The sequence below is a fragment of the Genypterus blacodes genome, unplaced genomic scaffold, assembly GCF_046128005.1.
Source record: "Genypterus blacodes isolate CSIRO-AG114 ecotype Tasmania unplaced genomic scaffold, CSIRO-AGI_Gbla_v1 ptg000015l_1, whole genome shotgun sequence".
In the NCBI taxonomy this organism is placed as follows: domain Eukaryota; kingdom Metazoa; phylum Chordata; class Actinopteri; order Ophidiiformes; family Ophidiidae; genus Genypterus; species Genypterus blacodes.
In genome coordinates this window covers 57,996-77,054 of record NW_027466829.1, presented here as the reverse complement: position 1 = coordinate 77,054, position 19,059 = coordinate 57,996, and the positions used below count along the sequence as shown (strand labels likewise).

Here is a 19,059-nt window from a genome sequence, read left to right as displayed (position 1 = left end):
CATACAACCGCACCTCAGAAACTTCTAGATATCTTCGTGGTTTGGAACGTAAGTAAGGTTTTACAAATCAGCGTATACAAGATGCAGAGCAATGTAACAATTGCATACACATTCCCAAGATCACAAAGGTCGTCCCCTCATCCTTGTTAGGCAGACATTACCATATGTCCAACTAGTTAATTTGGCCCAATCATCTCTGTCAGACACTGGGAGTGATTCATAACCTCCGTTCACAACATTTGCATAGAAATATCTTAATTACGGCCAGAGTCTCAGCCAGGTGCAGGTGGCTACAAGATAGATGCATTCAACAGTGAAATGATCGATTATCTCTCCATGAATGAGATTCGTTATTCTTTCCAGAAAAAGCCTGGAAAAAAAATCAAAACACCCATTTCCATAAGCATACTAATTCACATTTACATAGAGATGAGGCCAGATGCAAATGAGTGAAATGCTGTGCACTTGTAATAAGTCCCCTGGCTGTACTAAGGCATCAACAAGCAGCACCCAAAGGAATATCAAACTCCATCAATCATGCCAATCAAATGTGCAACATTCCGATTAAGGTAGAGGTAGAGACGCGGAAATTCAGACAAACTATCTGAACGCAACAAAGCCCTTACAATGGAGTTAATGTCACAGTCGGCTAATTCCGAGATGAGAGGAACAAGACAGGATGTTAAGACATGTGATGCAATGTCAGAAGAAGACACCTGAATGAATTTGCTAGAAGGAATAAATTAAGATTGTCATCGATTTGTGTTGGCATGTAGAGTGAGCCGCCATTTCATCGTTGCTTAAGTTATTGCATCACCGTATACTGAACCTGTTAATTAAACATGTTTGAGTAAAATAGTCCAGCTATTCTATGTCTATCCTGGAGGCCATGATCTGATTTTTGTATACTCATAACTTCAAAATAAATTGGAGACAGAGCTTGAGGGCCAAAATGTCATAAACAGGATGGAATCAAGTGTTGAAATGAATCAGGGTTGAAGTTCTGTACGGTGTATGACAAGCACAGAGCCAAAGGAAGGTTAAGAAGTAAATCGTTCTTATTTCAAAAATGGCATGATGGACGATCTGTCACTCTGTTTTACTTATTCTATATCTATTCCATATGACTGGATTATTTCTTTCCATGACTCCAAAGCCTCATAGAGGGAACACATGCACTTTGGGATTGAAAAGGACCAGCAGGATATCATACATTCCATAACCTGCAGCATGGGAGTGGACAACAGCTGGGGAGACGGGTTATCCTGTTCCCGTGTGTGTGATTACCTCTGACAGACTGCTGCAAAAAGCCTGTTCCCGAGTCAAAGATACAAGGATCATCTTAGCGAAACAGCATTGAGTTTATGTAAATCTCTTGTTGAAGAAAAGCCTTTGTCAGACCTCTTTCGTAGGTCGACTTGTGCGATCAGGATTACTTTGTTTTGCTTTTGTCTAGCGCCTCTCTCATTCATCACGCACCATTTCACCTTCACCAACTTTTTTGTCCAGTCTCCCTCTTTCCTTCAGTCTCATTTATTGAGAACTTGTGCATCATTACACAAACGATTTATCAGCAAAGTCATAAGGCAGATTAGGGGCCATTTAGGGCCACCGAGAACATAATGCTGCTCTTAAATTGTGCATTCCAGTCGAGACGTCTTCAGATGGGATTTGTGAACTGACTCTAGCACTTATGTAATGAGGTAATTAGTGGAACTTACTACATTTAATGCTCTCCTCTATGGGTTTAGGTTTTGGTGCAGCCACCTTCTCGGGTGCTGCCCACTACCTTCTCCTCTCTCTTTGGAACTAAAACACAAATACCACCCAAAGCCTGGAATCCTGAGTTTGTGCTACCCCAGGCCTTGTGCCAAGTTGCCTGGCACACCACAGCCTGGGTCTCTGGCACTTACATTGTCCCAGCACCTCCGGTCTTTACATCGGTCTCAGTACCCTGGTCACCCTTCATGGCTTGTATCCACTCAGCTGTGACTAAGTAACGACCCCCTCCCACCCCTCACCCAAGCATGTGCTGTGTTTCATAATGAAATCATTCAGTCATGCGCAGGAAGTCCCCTGCCCTATGCAGCCATGAAAGAATGCCAGTTATGTCGCTCCACTTACACGTGGTAATCCCCTGGGAGAGGGACAAAGACTGCTAGTCACCTGGGGTAAAGCAGAAGAGCAGAACCCTCATGCCTTCATACTTTAAATGATGTGAACTGGAAAGTGAGTGTTTTGTGATATGGCAGAACACCACTCCACTGATGATATTCATTTTAGCTGTTGAGGAGGTTCTCAACCAACAGAACTCAACACAAAACCCTCACCGCTGACAACTGAGCTTATGTACACAGCTGTGTCTCCTCTCACTTGCAAGATTTTGGTTTGCCTGAGAATGTGTATCTGCGTGCATCTGTGTCCATAGAGATCCTCCCTCAGCTCCTCTGGAATGTGTGGAAGAAGAGGTTCAGCTTGGTCAGCCGGTATCTGAGCTTAGGCCTGCTGTGGGCCCCTGGCTGCATGACATTTGGAGCCCGCATATGTTCCAGTTTACTGACATAGAAAACAACCCACATCTGGGGAGGAACAGCCACAGAACACTGACGCATGCTATTAGGCTAAGTGACACATATTGAATAATAAGCTATTGCACATGTGCAGTCGTCAGCGGGGAGGAACTGCAGTCTTATGACCGCGTTGCAGTTTTGCGCGGTAAGCTTTTGTTGCCTCCGGATGAGGTAGGGTGGAAGGAGGGAGGTGAAGGGGTTAAATTTGTTTGGTGATCTGAAGTATGCCAGGCAGGAAAAGTAAGAGAGCGACATATGTGAACAGTTAAAAGGGCGATTCAACTACCTCTTTGATACACACCATTAGTGTGATTACAGCTGGCATGGTCCCTAGAAAAATGGCTTTCTTGTGCAAAAAGAAGCCACAAAAAAAACTAATTAGGGAAATGAAACTTTAATTTTCCATTTAGATAACGAATGAAGTTGACAGTGATGTTAACGGTGAAGACAGACGAGGAGCAGGCAGGGGAAAATGCGGGTGAAATCCGGATGGAGGCCAATGGTGCAAGACAGGAAAGGAGGGAGGGCTGAGAGGCTGGTTTAGACACGCAGACCTCAGTTAAACATTGTTTTTAATCCCTTGTGTCTGCAGCCTGTCATAAATCTCTTTTCAGAGTTCAGCAAAAGCAGACATGCCTTGGACCATGATGCCCAGCTGAAAGCACAGCCCGACCCATCCCAACACACAAGCGCACTGCACCCAGCACCTAGCACATTAACATGACCTGCTTTCCTCGATGCAACAGTCCGTGCACATATTGATCCCTACATCTCTAGTTCCGTTGCTGTAGGCAGTTTGTCAGAAACAAACCTCCAGGTACACCTACTTAAAGTAGAGCTGCATCTCTACCACTATTAGTGACCTTAGCAGGGATAAACACAGATTCATGACACTGACATAGGTCTATGCTTCGGCTGAAACAAAGAATCAGATCAAAAACATCCCCCCCCCCATCTGCCTGCGTGGCTCAGGGAAGCTGTGCAAACAAGGCTGAAGTACCCCGCAGTTGGCCAGCAGAGAAAGTTGTAAAAGAAACCAGATGAGATGCCTAGTGAGAGGGCTGGAAAGAATTACGCCTTCAAAAGGTTTATCATTGACTAGCTCTCTGATGTGCTCTTAAATCATATCCAGATCGGGCACAGATCTAAGCCTAAAAGTGGAATTAATAAAGAGAGGATGCTTGCAGAATTCTAAGAAAATGATCTTTGAATGGGGAAATGAAAGATGTGGCGATGTGAAGTGAAAGTCGGGCAATAACAGAACTGACAACTATTCTTTCCATAGTACTGCTGGATCCATTTCAGGACTAAATTGAAACTTTAAACAACTCTTTCCTGTCACCATATAGTTGTTGTTCTGGACTACTCAAGAGTCCACAAGGGTTCTCGCGTCCCGGCTTGTTAAACCCCGGTCGGTGAACAACCCACCCTTGGCCACCGGTTGGCCATTTATACCGAGAGCGCGGCTGAAACATTGTAATCTAATCTGTGTGGCCGGTTGTGAAGAAGGGACATCTCTGCCATCTCCACTTAGCTGCTGAACCCTTCACAGGTTTAAAAGCCTTTTTTTTTTAAATGTCAGTGTCAACATCAGTTCATCATTCAGGGCTAGATAACAGAGACAGTGAGCCTTCATAAGGAGGATTAGAGTCCTGTTGTAGCTTGCCTGTAGCTGACAGAATGGCTGCTGGGGAACATGGTACTTCTGCAGCACAATGAGAGCTCTGTCACAGGACAAATCTCTGAAATCCCCCAGGCTGCACACAAAAAAACTGAAACTCTACAATCCTAAAGAATCAAAAAACAAAACTTCAGACAACAGTTAACTTAAATTACAATATATTTATCAAAAAGAGGATTTGGAATGTTACAATGCACGTTAAATTAGAAGAGCACATTTCTAAAATACTAGCCAGTCACAGTATCTACAAAGTACTTACAACATGTACAACAGATATGTTCCACTTTAAGGCTGAATATGCAAACTAAAGAAAAAATGACGGGAGTGCAGGTGCTTACTATATGACATTTGACAAATTGTGCAAATGATCGTCTATAAAAAGTGAGAGCCCGGTAAATAAATACAGTATTCAAGAGTCGACGTATGTTAAGGCTTAAGAATTCATCATTGAATACGTGAACACAAGGCAAGAATCCAAACAGGCATATCACAACAGGCTGCGTTAAGATACCCAAGTCACCACTACAGCTTACACTTTGTATTCCTAATAGCACATTGGGTGCACATCAGTGAAGTGAATGAAGAAATACAGTAAACTGGCCTCATTACTCTTCCCCCCTCCCTCTTGAGGCATACAGTGGAAATCTTAGCAGGGAGCTTACAAACATATGCCAAATTGTTATATTTATAAAGTAGGCAACGCATTTTATTCACAAGAGGTAGTTCAGCAAGATATTCAAGACAGTTGGTGTTAATGCGCATCACTTCAGCACAGGTGTCCCAGTCACATGCACACACAGAGCTCTGGATGCTCCCGCAGACAGCAAACGCATCACCTGCGAGTCGGTGACTGGTCACAGCTGGCCGTACTTTCCCTTGCAGTGCAAAATGTGTGTGTGTAAAGTGTCTATCCTGTCCTGGAGAACAGCGGCGTGCTCGTCTGACAGAAATCCTAATTCCAGAGACAAAGGCTCGCTGTCTCTGTAGAGCTCCAGCAGCTTCGTCCTGGCGTCTCTGCGCCTGTGCAGCTCGGCCAAACGCTGCGTGGTCCTTTTTCTGAACACACACACCGAGTTCAGAACGGTGTGGTGATATTTCTCCCACATGCCCAAAACCCGAAAGCCGTGCACCAGTCCGGCCTCGTTGTCGATGAATACGAGATCTCCGCGGGGCGTTTTGAGGAGATTATTGGTGTCCCGCTCCATTACGCGTGGGTCCCACTGGCGACTGAACAGATTGCTGACGAGTCTGTCGAAGTTAGCCGTCAGGTAATCGAACATAATCAGGTCGGTCCACTGCATAAGCTCCAGCAGCTCCGCCGTCGTCTTGTTCCGCAGCACCTCCAGCCCGGGATGCAGCCCGCTGCTCTCCTGCCTGAGCGGCGCAGGTGTGATCACCCCGGTCAGGTTCGAGACCCACTCGGTCAGCGAAACCACCGCCCGGTCGCTCCACTGCAGGCTGCGGATCCGCGTCCTCACAGACGCCCACCGCTCAGTGTCAGTGTTTACCTGGGCCAGAGCTAAAGGAGGCAGGTTAGAGATGCCTAACAGATGGGCCAGGTAGTAGGACAAAGTTTCCCCCTGCACCTGATCCGCGTTTATCCCGTAACGCACGCAGGCTTTGGTTCCGTCCGTGAGGGTGGCGAGCTGGTTGGATATCCTGCCGCATCCGGGCTCCAGACTCACTATCCGGTGTGCGCGGACTCGGTCTCGCCATGCCCGAGCATATTCCTCCGAGAAGCTGACAGGGAGGAGACCCTCCAGCCACTCGCTCCAGAATATCCCCTCCTCCACCGGGGAGCCTAACTTGACCGGGCCCTCCCGCCGCGCTGACCTCTTGTTATCCGCATTCATATGGAGATCTGGACTTCCTGCAGAGCCGCTTTGACCCCGCGCATCAGTGAGGTTACGAGCCTCGAGTCTGACCCCCAAATGCGGTCTTTGTACCGTCGGGACAGCGAGCAACGCGCGGAAAGTTTTAGCTGAGAGATCCGCAACCCGGGCAGCATGAGAAGACTCCCCGGTCCCCGTTAACGGGACTCTCCGCTTGTGCCTCTCCAACCGGCTCTCCAACGCGCTCCACACGTAGAAAACACTCACAAGGGCGCAGAGGAAGAGCAACGCGAGGAAGTTAGCGGAAACAGCCCTCATGGCGAAGACCACTCACCGGCTCCTTTCTTCCTTAAAAAAATAAACGTTTAACCTTGATCCAATTTGCTCCAATTTGCTCCAATCCAGCAGTTTGAGCCGAGAGCTGTGCGCGTCCCGGAACAACACCCGAAGCCCCGGCAGCAGCTCCCAGGCAGCGGCGGACAGTTTGGAGATCAGAGGCAGAGGGTCTCCGGAACAGCGTGGCTCTCATCTCCCGGTCCGTCCAGGCGCCCGGTGACGTTCCTCCTCTGCCCGTAACTGACAGAAGAACATTCCGGATCACCACAGTCACACACAGCCGTCACTTGAAAGCTCACCATTGTTATTAAGCTCCTACGATCGCAGAGGCTTTTCTATCCGTGTGCGACTCCCTCATCTCATCCTCCCTCTCTCTCTCTCTCTCTCTCTCTCTCTCTCTCTCTCCCTCTCTCTCTCTCTCTCTCTCTCCACCGGCCGCTGGGTGAGTTTGATTTGTGGCGTCGGCTCGCACAGAGACGCTCGGCGGTGGGACACGTGACTCCAGTCCCGAGATTGTGGGCGGATCGTGGGGAGTTTTAAGGGATGAGTGGAGCAAGTGCACCGTGCCGTGTTTTAGTGTATGCTCACTTGCACTTGTGGTGTATTGGATACTAGGGGTTGCAAAAGATAAATACATCTCAAGTGTTTAAGATAATATGTGTTTGGTGTGAGTGTGGTTTATTGTGGGGCTACTGAGTGATTACAAGCTTACAAAATAAAACACAAATGCCAAACAAGAAGACTTGTACATCTTATCAAAACAGCTTTACACCTAGAAATCCATATTTGTTCATAGCTGCTGTGTATCCTGAATAACAGTTTGTCCCATAACACAAAGGTCACAATCACAAATCAAGCATCCTGAGACTTTTATTTTGGAAAAAATTTGATCTGACATCTTATGCTGTTTTGTATTCACCAGACTACACGTATTAAAATTGTAGTGACGTGAAGTATTTGATCATTTTCTGAGGAAAATCTGGAGCAAAACAAAGTCGCATCTCCTTCATTTAATTGTCCCTCATTAGCATCACCACACACACATTTATCATTCTGCTGGTGTTGTTACACTCTTGTCCTCAACCTTAGTTATCTAATTAAATTATTTTGGTCATTTTTTATTAACGACACGCTCGTCTACTTAACCGCCTAAAGTTTGAAAGGCAAGAATGCTGAATTCTGCCCAGATGAAGCATCTAAACTGGTGCTGTACTTTAAATGCAGGTGGTTTAGTCCAGTTTTGTTTTGTTTATGTTGGCCTTCACCTTATAGCTTTGAAAACAGGATTGTTCTGTTTTTGTGCCATCAGCAGAAGAACCTGCTCTGTTCCCTGCTAGTGTTGGAGTCTGTATTGCAGATTGATGGCGGTGTAGTGGGAAGAGAAAACACTTAGGTCAACGCAGGAGCTGAGGAAATGCTTTATGTGCTGCTGCATTTTTGTCAAACAGAACAAACGAGCGAAGAGCGGCGGTTCAGATATTGAGGGTTCTTTGAAAACACGTGAACCTTCATAATAAGAACATAAATAAAAGTTGTGTTTGTATCCATGCCTGAGTCACGTCGGACTTGTAGCAGTTGGTTCCCTTCCTTTGTACTTTAAAGCTGAATTAAGAGCAGGACATAACTCTTCCGTGGTCTAGACATGGGAAATGAAGAAAGCTTTTAAGTAGACGTTTGGAATTCCGTCTGATGGCTGTCTGCCTTTTAGAAGTGTGAAATGACTGTATTGACTGGCTCGGTCTGTTACAGTGTGGCTCAGCCTGCACAAGTGGGGGCATGTTCACATATCAAACCTATCTGTTTCTTGCCATGTGTTATCTGCAGGTCAGTGAACCTCTGAGCCTCTGCCTGCTGCATTCCTCCTCCCCCCCCCTCTTTGCTTTCCTCGTAAATTCCCCCCCAGCAGTCCCAGGAGGGCCATAACACGGGGGAAAAGCTTTTCTCCACCACCACTCATGCCCGTCTGTGGTCAGCGGGCTGCGGTGACACGGGAGAGCCCCTGGGCTGTCTGTCATTCTGTCCGCGGCAGATACAGTACACCCCAAAGCCGGGCCGGCCAGTCTGAACGGCCGGCAGCTGTGATGCAATCTCAGGTTCGCAGCGTGGTGTCTTTCTGTCAGACGAACAGGGGGGAGCAAAAGAGGTTTAAAAGGGGACGAGGACAGAGGAGGAGAAAGTGCACCGGGCCTTTGTCCCCTCTCCCTTGTAGTCGGAGGTTAGTCCGCGCCGAGCAATAACTCATAAGTCCCTTGACACTTTGCAGCACTATGTTTCCTGGACTGAATAATGAATGTGCGGAGCTTCCATTAGCGTTGAAAGCTACGATTATTTTACAGGGCCTGACAATTCCTCATGCTCAGGGATCCAGGGACATGGGCGAGGAAGATCCACAGGAATGAATTGTCTCCTAGTTTATACTGTCCATGTGTGATGAAGATATCTGCATGTGCCTCAGTGTGTGTTTGGACATACTGTGTGTTTGCTGATATCTTCTATGGCAGTCATGCTAGATTATAAAACAGAGCAGAGACTTGATTACGCTGTATATGTCTGCATACTAAACTCTCGCTACCTGACTGGAATCCCTGACCCAAGATACTGTATTTCCATGTATTTAAGAGACCCGGCTCACCCAGAATGTACAGATCTGGATGGTGGTAAACATTCAGTCGAGTCAACGATGTAGATTCTGTAATAAAGATTCTCCGGGCTGCACAGAGATAAGACATGCACTTTAACTACTGCTGACTTAGAAATGAGTGGGAGGAGAGATAATGAAGCGTCAGCACTTATTTCAGCAACGTATCTCAACCAAACCTTTATAGTACAAGAACATTAATTTCACAAAATGAACCTTAAACTCAACATCCTCCTGGCTTTTACTGGTTGGCAGATTTTCCTGGCGTGGGCTCTGAGGAGTCATGCTGTTATATTCTGAACCATGTTGTTTCCGAGATGACGACGTTTTAAAAGCAAGCCAAGGCAATCTCCCTCCTGGCGTCGTCTGAAGATGTGTGGTGAAATTTTACACAATGATCCTGTATTCTCCTCCTACTTGTGTGCATCCTGTTACAAATGGGCAGTTTAGCCACTTTAGCCCCGGATTCACTCGCTTGTCATTATTTTATAGTATTGTTTTCACTCCTGCCTGCCTCACTCTCCACATTTCTCCTCCGCTGACATAAATATCCTTTGTAACCTGGGCTTCTTTGGAGACCCTGGATACAGCTCCCATGGTTGTTCCATCTGCACAGATCTTAATAAAAGTTCCCGTTCAGATGACAGTGAGATATACTCAACGAGATGAGATGAGCTGAGCTGGGTTTCTTGAAAAGCAGTGAGCAGAAACAAGCAGCCCCTATGCAGAAGCTGCTGCTCTGCTGGGACCTGAGTGAGGCACAAAGCCACCTAAGTGCTGCCTTTTTTTTGTCCACCATTCACTGCACATTCATTAGCTTTCCATTGGCAATTTCCTGAGTCTTTTTTTCGTCTCCCGCCGATAAGCAGCCACAAGGTTTTTACAAAGAATTGGTCAATGCTGTTTGCTAATGAATGTGTTGTTGAATGAATGATAATTACTCCCTCACCCTAAGTGTAAGTGAGGGTGGAGGAGGGCTTGGCTTGACTTTTTGATGCACCCAATCTCCATCTCGTGTCCGTGCTGTACAGCCGCTGAAGGGGGATCTTTGTTGTCCAAGGCTGCCAACTGAACCTGGAGAAACATGAGGCATTGAAATTCAGAGCTGCACAGGGGAGACCCTCTTATAAGAGTGAACCCGGGAGGGTGGAAGGGAGATGTACGGTCGAGCCTCTCCATTAAGGAATCAGTGTCCAATCTCCGGGATTATACCCTCTGACCTGCCACACCAAATCCCCTATTAAATAAACCAGGAATTGAATTCTTTGTACTTTCCCGTCTCCTATCTAGGATATTGACTTCAGTGTGCTCAGTGCTTTATGACATGCCCCCACATTCAACTGGCTAAAGGGAGAGCTTAAAAACCTTTGATCGTTAATGGGCGAGTCAGAGATGCAAAGCCCCAGTGTGTGTGTGTGTCTTTTTTTTCATTGAATGCACCACCAGACACAGTTAAGCATCTGCTCTTGCAGGGGCAAATGGTCAGTTAAGACTGGAATTGGTGGTTGAATTTCCTGCTAATGTTTCAGCTGAACATTTAGCAGATTTCTGTGGAATGGGAGAACAGCCTGAAATGCTCAGTTGCATCATTGGAATGACTCTCCTGCGTGAGGGAGGGGTTGCGGTGGTTTACATGCCTTTTCCCTCCCTGCCCTCTCCAGATTTCAGACCAGTTCCAGCAACCACTAATGAAAAGCGTGTAGCTTTTTCTGCCTGCGTCAAGGGTACTTGGCTTCTCTCGAGGAGACGACATGCATCCAGATGTGTGCAAGTTGATTTTTGAGCATGATTTCTTTACATAATCTCCAGATAAGCTATTCTGGCCCCCTCCCCCTCATTAAAACAGCTGATTCATTATGCTGCTCAGGAACAAGATCAAAGCGATAAAGTCTGCATATTTCTTCCCATTCAGCTGTGCGTCCTTTCCATTTCTTGTCTGCAATGATGTCGGTGTCAGTGGGTTAAAGGTAAAGACAGGCTAGAATCCTGACCCCATGACATTTGATCCTTTCCCCCCCCTATAAGGTCGGCAGTGTTGACAGGACCCTGGTGGGGGAAGGATAAACAAACAAGCCACACGGAGAAGAGATAAAGGAGATTTGACTTGTAAAAAGGTCTCTCTTGGTTTTTTAGAAATAGATTCCCCTAATTTTGTAAAGTATATGTATATATTCTCTATATTCAATGTGTTTTTACTGATGTGGTGACCATGGAACCTCCAGACAAAAGGAACTAGGGCAAAACACAGGGCTGTGAACCCACAACTTCCTTTCAGCTGTGAGAAAACAGTGCAAACAACGGCAATACTTCACTGCCTTAAAGAGAAGAAAGGACTTATTGCAGTAATATGACTTAATGGCTTCATTTATCATCCGAAACAGTAGTTTTAAAATGGATCGATCTGGAGTCACCAAGAAACCAATGAATGCACACAGCTGAATATGTTTTCTCTCGTTGGAGTAGATCAAAAATGAAAACGTTACCAAGAATAGGCTGGATTTGTAGATGTTTGAGTTAGTTGAATCTTGTTAATACAGTGCTGCACGAAAGAGTATCGCCCTGGAGAAATAAGAACTGTGTTGTGTTCTCGGTGCAGTCTGTGTAAATCAGAAATAATCCTTCAACTTTCCCTGAACTACGCTGCATAAATCATATCATCCTGCTACCGCGTCTTTCCACTGCTAACACAGAATGAAAGATTGTTCTCAAGGCTGAACACTGTAGCCATTGTCCATTCAATATCAGTTGTATTTCTCTGTAAGTCAGCTATAGGCGGAGGGTTCCATCATTTACAGCTGTGGCCTGGAGTGTCCCTTCCCAACGTGCGCCGATGCTGAATGTATTTTTCTTTCTATGCATCACTGGCAACGTCTGATGTGGCGAATAGAAACTCACCACCAATAGTGTTGCGTCCCTTGAGTCGGGGGTTGTGTCACCGTTGGCCGTCGGTGCATAGATTATGTTGTTTAACCAGGAATGATCACTGCTATTAACAACAAAGCCGGCCCAATTGAATAATTTAATGTAGCGACTAGTGGGTATGACTCATTGCTGATAAAAGAAGAAAGTAGAGAATTGATCAAACAGTCGGCCTAACCCAGCTGGGAGGATATAAATAATAAAAGGAGATCAGAGCGATCACTTATGGCGCCCTGTTCCAGTCCGCTACCTACTACTTACATTCCTCTCCCAGCTCTCAGTCTAACCCGTGGACATCTTGATTCCACTTTGCTGCTTGCAGAGGCAAATCAATATCCTCTGTGACAGATGGCAAAAGGAATTATGGGATGTAGTTTATGTAGAATCATAGAAAGCAATGTGGTGATTTATTCATTGATTTGTTTTTATTTTTATTTGCACCTTGCTGCAAAGCCTCCATTAGAATACACATTTCTCCCAATAAGAGCTGTTTATGCGCCTTAAAAGACTACTTTGCATTCAGCTCGTTTCCCCTGCATGTTGTTTCATGGAGGTTTTTAGGTTGATTACTCCCTCTAGAGGGAGTAAGTAGCAATAACCATAACCCCAACGCACACTAAACACTCAAATCATTTAAGAAATGTCTCCCTACTTATCACTGAATCTCTTTTATAATCCTTACATACCAATTTTATTTTTATTGGGAGGATATAAACCATATTCTGCTTATATTTCAGTCAGTTAATTGCTGCTGTGTTTGACTGCAGAGTGATGATTGATGTGCAGTTTAATTCCCCAGAAAGATTCTTTGCTCAGTTTCAAATACTTTTCTATTTCTTCTGCGTGAAGGTTCGATTTTAAAGAAATGCATTTCAAAGAATTGTTTGTTGATTGTTTCCCAGCTATTAATGTATGCATATCCCTCTTCATCTCAACAACAAATATAAGCTGCAAATCAGTATTCATGCTGAAATTTGAGGGATTAGGATTAATTCCTTTGATGATTCAGCTTTTTATGCTAAATAAGACTCGGTTTAGTCTGAATATCAGCGCTGCTTTATTTTCCACGATCACGTTCGTCGTCTTAATAGTGGAACATAAATCCAGCACATTTGTTTTTGCAGGAATTTTAGAATTGGACTGGCTGATGGGAGGAGGATGTGGGCTTTTGGACTCTTGAGGTCTGAAGGCAGATGTTTGAGCAGTGACACATTCTGGTAATGTTGCAAACACTGAAGGTTATCTTCTGTTGCCTGCCTTGTAGGAGGATCGCGCTATGAGCTCGAGCGATGCATGATGCAACTGCTCTGCAATGTTCAATTTATTATAGATAGCAACACATCCCTCTGCTATCAGGGGGATTTAACATTTAGTTGAGCTCATGTGTGTCAAATCTGGCAAACGTATTTCGTTTCATGGAATAGATTTTTATCAAGTATCAGATTAGTTTGTAAGATTATGTTCATGTTACCAAAGGACTGATGGGGATCTTATTTCAAAGCCTTAGCTCATTTACTAAAGGCCATGACTGTGTGCGTCATGGACGTTTGGAAGGTGAAACACGAATCTTTTAAGATTAACGGGTTAAACTTTTAAACAACATGGTGAATAGTTGTCAGTTGTTGGCTTACTATAACATATAAAGTCAGGGAACATAACTGGATTTGTGCTGGATTCATTGCTTTGCAGGAAACATGAATATCCATCTGCAAACCAGAGAATGTGCTCATTATGATCTGTTGTCCAAAAACAGCTGAGTCAGCAAAGTCTGAGACATAAAGACGTCAAGGTCAATAAAACTCTAAAACCAGCAACAATACATTACATTACACACTGCACACAGATGGTTCTTCTCCACCGCGAGCATGAGGATTTTCATGCCTCTAACCTTCTATTTGCTGAGCCTGTCTGCGGTCAGGCCTGGTGCCCGCTTTCACCCTATTGTTAATGCAGTTCCATGCACGGCCACAAGGGGCTGCTCTGCACAATGTTGAGTAAGAAAGAAAGAAAGAAAGAAAGAAAGAAAGAAAGAAAGAAAGAAAGAAAGACAGACAGATAGACAGGCAGGCAGACAGGCAGGCAGGCAGGCAGGCAGGCAGGCAGGCAGGCAGGCAGGCAGATAGACAGACAGACAGACAGACAGACAGACAGACAGAAAACTTGTAGAGTACTCAAATATTGCACAACTTGTGACTGTGAGGAATGCAATTAAAACACATGAATCTAAACACAATAACACCAACAAAAGAGCTCAAGAGTAAAAGTTCAATCTAAAATTTTACAAACACTTAATCACATCGAGAAACCTGTTTGTGTTATTTGACAGTGTCAGTTTCTTGTAATCAAAGTTTACCTTAGTTTCTGAGGATTTCGGTTGCACAAACAAAGTGAGAATTTTGCAAGCAAGAGCAGATTTGTGTTCTAATGACTCATATGGATTCCATTTGTTAGATTAACGCCCTAATAGATTCACCTTGTTATTTAAATGCCACACATGACCTCAGTTATTGACACATTTTTTCCATCAACCGTATCCCATTTAATTGCGCTGAGACATGCTACATCGCCTGCCTTAATATCTGGCGAGGCACAAAAAAGATACCACCCTTGATCCAATGTTATGATTGTTGCGGAGCAACAAACCCTGCTAATCCAAATTTAATGGGACTATATATATATACTTAAACAGATCAAGTATCGACTGGGTGGAGACGCGGGAGCTGTAGATTCACACCCTGCATCTGACTATGACTAATTAGCAGTATCAATGATCCTGACTAGGATTCCAGAGAGATCAGAACCTGGGAATCCCCACCAGTCTGCCAGAAGTGAGGAAGCCTTTCGGATGAGAAGTGAAACATCTTCAAGACTTTACCAGCAAGTCCAGTGGCCTTAGATTTACTTTTCCTTGCATCTCTCCCTTGTGATCCTCATAAAACTGTGATTTCCACCTTACAAGTGTTCCATTCCTCAGCCAAATTGCCACATATGTCAGTGAGGTCACGCTGACGTCATCCAGGCTCCTGACTTGAGACGTCTCAAGAGCCTATAACCATATAGAAACCAATAAGAAACACGGCTCAGGCAGGAGAAAATGGGTCTCCGGCTGTAAAATTGAGCTGCAGAAGGAAATTTGTGGGTTGGAGGTGATGTGCTGTAAAAAGTTGGGTTTCTGTTAATGGCCTTTGGTGGCTGTTTTACCGCTTTGAATCAGAAACTTAATGGTACTCTGACACTGACCTCACTCGCTCAGCCCAACTGTCTCGCTTTCTCTCACCGGCTGTCTCTCCCAGCTCCCCGAGTATCTGACCAAATTATTTCCACCACGCTGGCAGAGCCTCTGTGCTCCACTGGATATAGAGACAGGAAGTGTCCAATACAGAAACCTTGTAACCATGGCAAACCAAAACAAACTCTCTCTGGTTCATTGCCCGTGGCTATTCTTCAGTATGCATGAGACGACGAGGGTCACTTAAAAATAAACAAGGACGCAGCGATGGAAAATGCGATTGTCTAGCAAACAAAAGCAGCGACAGGTCTGTGGGACGCAGTCTGTCCTGTCAGAGACCTCATCGCTCCCTGCTGGAAGCTGTGGCCAGAACAGATGGAAATTCTCCTCCTTCTTCCTCCTGCATACCATACTTTCCCTCTGCGTCTCCTTCCATGTCCTGCCTGAGTGTTCCATTATAAGAGTGACTTTTCTCTCCCAGTATGTGGCTCGGTCTTCCAAGCTGAGAGCTCAGTTTGCAATCCTGTCACCAGAGGAAATCCTGCGTCTGTGTCCGCTCTTCCGCTTCAACCACTTGACTTCACATGAATCTGCTTGGCCTCTGGGCCCCGGCTCTTGGCTGAACGCTCGAGTCAATCTGTGGGATCATGACAGCCAAGACTGACATGATGACAAGAATCTGACTCACAGTACTTCATTGGGGATGCTCTTGACTTATTCACTAATATTTAAAATGTGTTTTTATTGGTTCTTTGGTCTCTCTTTTATCAAATAGAATCACGTATGTTCTGATCTTTTCCGCTGCTGGCTGCTATTCCATATGGTCACGCATGCATAGAAACCAGAGGTCTGCAGATATTTAGCGTATGCTGTAATGTGAATCATGTTGTTTCTGATTAAAACTCAGTGTGTACTCAGTTAAGAGTGTTTAAAGTAGGGCTCAGCTGTCTTCTCTTTCGTGGAAAATGCCCACAATTCACTTTAAAGTTCTTGATTAGGGTCTTTCAGAAGGTTTGCGTTATGCTCACGCTGTGACTACATGCAGTCTTATACGCTCATATGGAACAGCTCACGGCTTACCAGGTTGAATGTGTGTGCGCTCAGATTTGCTCTCCACATCTCCGGCATCCTATCTATAGACGCCCTTGAGGGTGCTATAATAATCTTTACTTTAATGTGGTTCCGTTACGAGGCAATGTATTGCAGATGGAACCTATGGTAAAGGATTATCACGCATGTAATGTGATGCGAAAAAACCAAGTCATTTGCTGCCGGGCCAGACATCGCTGCATAACTTCACCGGGTGGAGACGTGGGAAGGCACAGCTAGAGCTCGATACGAAGCAATCTGTAGATATATAACGTGACATACTGTATAGATTGAGATAAATGGAAACCAGGCAGAGTATATTTGGATCGACTGTGACATAAGTGGTTAATGTGGTGAGCCAAGACGACGTGTTTCTGACCACATTAGTGTAACTTGTATGTACTGTATGCTTTGATGTATCTGAAATTGGGTAAATTGCAAGAATAACAATGGGATTCTTGCGGTCATAATTGATCTAACGTGATATTCCTATAGACATGTATGCAATGCCGACACGTGAATCTCACAAGCATTCCCGGGTGAGTAAGGCACAGTTAATGCCTGCCTCTGGTAGTCTCACACTCATTTGGTCTGAATTTCACTTTCACATTATTAACATGCCGACCTTGCCACTTTTGTTCACTCCTCCTCTCCGCTCACGTCTGTTTAATGAAGGGAAATTACCAGTAAGGTGAAGGGACAAGGCAGCCCGGCTCCACTGCAGGGACAGATAATTGTGCATAAACACACAGTGGCTCGGCACAGGGAGTCGTTAGCCTTATGAGACTGCGTAATAACAAGCTGTCGGGTGTGCACTGTTCCCCTTTGGATGCAGCACGTAAATGAGAGCATATTTTGGCATCTATCTGACAGTGTCCTGCACTATTAAGTTGCTAAACTGCATCCCGTCATGGCATTTTGCTAATGGCAACATTTGCCTGCAACTTGCTAAGAAGCTGGAGGCATCAGTCTTACCTGAAGCAGCCAGCCTAGTTTCCATCCACCGACTCTAATGGAGATGCCAGGTTGTGCTGTGATAGAGTGAGGCCATTAACTGTTCAGGGGGTGGAAGGTGATTCCGGAATGAGGACCCGTGTTTACTCTTTGTCCACACTGTAACCATAGAAATGGAATGAATGTGATGTTATGATGAGATTGCTTGATATTAAAACCACATGGCCCATTGTCAGGCACCTTCTTTTTGTCTGCGAGAACCCTGGGACCTCATGCAGAACACTTCATCAAGTGAGAAATATTCTAACTAATCACTCCACATATGAGGAACTGTGTGAACTCTGAAAACCTTTCTGCAACTCTTGACTGATGCATTTATCAAAAACAGCACCTTTCTCCCTGCCTGTGAATAAGTGTGTATAATAGCTCTGAGGTAATTTGCTATGGCCCCACTGCACCGCTTCCTTCATGTAGTCCTTAATGAGATTTTACTGTGTATTTTGGGCAGGGGGCCCATTCTCCTCAACCAGCAACATTCACAGCGGTGCCAAATGAAAAGCGTCTATATTACAGCACTGCAAGCTCAGCCGCACCACTGGGGAGGATTATGATCTATGGCTTATGGGAATATGTTTATTTACAAAAATGTGTCACCTGAAAGAGGATGGATGGAGCTTTTGTTTGTCAAGAAATGTGAGTAATACAGCTAACATGTAGTATAGTAGACATATTACCATATAATATATGCAAAACAGAGCACATAGAAATAGAAATTCACCACCTATAGTCACTGTAAACCCTGAAAATGACAAATTTAAAGACCATTTCTAATAAGAAAACACACTATTACAATATCTGTTGATCTACTTTATGATTTCAAACATGTAGTCAAACAAAATAAGCATGTTTCACCACAAAAGTGAGTTATATTTGTATGTATATGTGTGTGTGAAAATACATAGAGATGTATGCTTGTTATGTCCAAGTGCTGTCAACACAGAGCAAACTGTGTGCAGCTGCAGCCACTCTGGAAATACAGAGCCAGCGTCCACATCAACCTGAAAGCTTTGGGTTTCACATAATAAACCATTAGGCATCTGGACAAACAGTAAGGAGGTGACGAGAGGCAGAAAGAGAGACGGATGAAGCAACAATATTTATTTCCTCCTCTTCCTTGATTTTTCCCTTCTCTCCCTCTGTGTCCCGCTGTCTTCACTTTGCTGTTTTCTTCTTAATTTTTTAACACTCTTGATTTCCCACACCCACACCCACACACCCACACACACACCCACACACACCACACACACACCCACACACACACACACACACACACACACACACACACACACACACACACACACACACACACACACACACACACATACATACACACAGTTTAAAATCTAAACTGTTTTAGGAACCCACCAGGGATGTTTGATTCTCTTATTATCTATTGTTTGATATGTATTCCCTGTTCACTCTTGCGTGCATCCTGGCGTCCCACTGGGCCAAACACAACAATTGCATAACGGTGGAGTTGCACCCAGCTGATATAAAACACATCCAGAATATCAAACATAATAAGATCTGTTGGGAAAGCGGTTGTATTTTAAATAACAGTGTTTTCACCTCTGATGTTTCTGTTTTGAATGGTTGAAAGCCTAAAGGAAAGTTTTCAATAGAGGATGGATCCACACGAACCTTGTTTTGTTGGCTGCACAAAGTCAAAGCACTTATTCAGATTTGAATCTTCATCATGAATGTGAATTGTGAACAAATTAATGGGATGTCAATGATTGATTAACTATTGG

At 44.7% G+C, this 19,059-nt stretch overlaps 1 protein-coding gene across 1 annotated transcript; it reads right to left on the bottom strand.

Moving 5' to 3' along the window:
• Positions 1 to 3,519: 3,519 nt before the first annotated feature.
• Positions 3,520 to 6,877, bottom strand: fjx1 (four-jointed box kinase 1). Its single transcript, XM_076169328.1, has one exon. The coding sequence runs from the start codon at positions 6,399 to 6,401 to the stop codon at positions 5,106 to 5,108; it is 1,296 nt and encodes a 431-aa protein (XP_076025443.1). The 5' UTR covers positions 6,402 to 6,877; the 3' UTR covers positions 3,520 to 5,105.
• Between the last annotated feature and the right edge of the window lie 12,182 nt (positions 6,878 to 19,059).